General features: G+C 42.9%; 1 protein-coding gene across 1 annotated transcript; it reads left to right on the top strand.

The window, feature by feature from the left end:
- Positions 1 to 350: 350 nt before the first annotated feature.
- Positions 351 to 1,571, top strand: LOC147894752 (ATP-dependent DNA helicase PIF1-like). The gene has a single exon (XM_087385365.1). The coding sequence runs from the start codon at positions 351 to 353 to the stop codon at positions 1,569 to 1,571; it is 1,221 nt and encodes a 406-aa protein (XP_087241491.1).
- Positions 1,572 to 2,138: the final 567 nt, after the last annotated feature.

Here is a 2,138-nt window from a genome sequence, read left to right as displayed (position 1 = left end):
AGAATGAGGCGAAGTTCAACACACAAGCCAAATTTAAGGATATCAGCGCCTTGAACTCTTCCAATACTACGACAACTTCATCAGAGGCATCAAGTGTTGCGCTTGAAGCAAATAAGTTTGACTTGCTGCATGAAATGCAACATGTGGGGGGCATGGGCACTACCGCAACATCGCGACACCTTCTAGTCAACCTTCTCTCGAACACAGCATAGTATCAAATGTACCAACAAACAAACGAGGGGCAGCGTGCCATTTTCGATGACATACTACTAAAGAAAAGACTAAGACCAGAAGAAAGCTTTCAAATATTCATTTTTGGGAACGCAGGGTCAGGAAAAACATTTGTTGCGATGTTGATAGTGCAAGCACTGCTTCGGCTTTACTCTCACAAGGAAACAACAGATGCAGATCTACCAAGAGCGCTCCTGCTAGCCTACACGAGGAAAGCAGCAAGAGACATTGGTGGAAGCACGATACATGCAGCCTTGCATTTGCCTCTTCTCACAAATAGCTACATAGCTCTTTCGGTGGAGAAGCTTCAAACACTGTTTGCAATCTACAAAAACGTCGAACTAGTAGTCATCGACGAAATATCAATGGTTGGTGCAAACACATTCATGGCAGCAGACTTGTGCATGCGTGAAATAAGGCACAGGCACAACGAGCCTTTTGGCGGAGTGGACCTCCTGTTTTGCGGCGACTTTTTCCAGGCCAGCCCCATTAAAGACTCATGGTTGTTCTCGCAACAACCAGCGACAACATCATTACTGGGATCATGCTGGGCAACAACAATAAGGTACTACGATCTTGAGCAACTGATGCAGCAAGACAACACTCGCTTCCTAGATATGTTAAACAAAATACGAGTGGGCACGCAAACAAATCAAGAGCTGGATGCGTTTAACAGTGCCTATGTTCGGCCTCCTCCTAAAAAAGAAGAAACACCACATCTTTTTTATGCAAACGCTGCAAAGGACAAGGATAATGACAGCATCTTCCAAATTTCCAAAGGAGTTTCACACTTTTTATCATCAATTGACCATAGACATAGGACATTCAGCAAGGGCATAAAAACACCTATGGACCCACGGAAAACAGTTGGCTTACACAAGGAATTGAGACTAAAAACAAGCATGGTAATTGAAATTTGCTCTGGTAATATCAACATCGAAGACATAATAGTGAATGGCACAGACGGGGTATTCAAAGGATCAAGCACGAAAACAAAACCTCCTGTTGGATGGATAAAAGTAACTGACCCTGCTACGGGAGCAAAAGCCATAGTAGCGTTTAGGAGAAGCACAATCGACGACACACCGACTTCTTGGACACCAATTCTGCAAATAACAAGAGAGTTCGAAGTAGGGAACAACCGCCTGAACAGTGTCAGTAGAACACAGTTCCGTATACAACCAGCATCTGCAAGAACAGTACACCGCTCACAAGGCTTGACACTGAACAAGATTGCGTTTGACCCGATCGGAATAAAAACACATGGTGTGACCTACACAGGGTTGTCAAGAGTCAAAGACCCAGTAAACCTTTACCTGCTCGCACCTATAGAAACATAAAACATAAAAGTGGACCCCAGGGTACTACGAGAAATCAGTAGGCTAAAAAAAGACTCTCTTTGGAACCTCGAGAACAAAAACCTATGGAGCAAGGATAATGCAAGCATAAACTTGGTTAGCCTAAACACAAGAGGGTTAACTGCCCACAGAAATGACATCCTCAAGTGCCCATACCTCCAAAACGCAACAATAATATGCATGCAAGAAACAAATGCACAACACCAACAAGAAGTAAGGTTGCCAGAGCTACATCACATTGCGACAACTAAGGGGGTTGGAATTACAACATACTATAACAACACTTTCAAGGTAAGGTACAAAGAAATAATTTACACACAAGATACAAAGTGCTTACTCACCATTCTTGCCACACAAAACAACATGGAAATAGCCATTGTCAATGTCTACAAGGCACCGCATGCATCACATGCAAGGCTACTATCAGCACTTCAACCTGCTTAGAATAAGGTCAAAATATTGATGCAAATCATGCATAGTGGGTGACTTCAATATTAACTACAACAGTGGCACCAATATGGCAAAGAAACTTCAAGAAAAAATGACAGA

Source organism: Dipteris shenzhenensis, chromosome 14, assembly GCF_047967505.1.
Source record: "Dipteris shenzhenensis isolate YYH24624 ecotype China chromosome 14, Dip_SZ_1.0, whole genome shotgun sequence".
Classification (NCBI taxonomy): domain Eukaryota; kingdom Viridiplantae; phylum Streptophyta; class Polypodiopsida; order Gleicheniales; family Dipteridaceae; genus Dipteris; species Dipteris shenzhenensis.
Note: the sequence above shows the minus strand (reverse complement) of the source record. Positions and strands in the feature narration are given on the sequence as shown.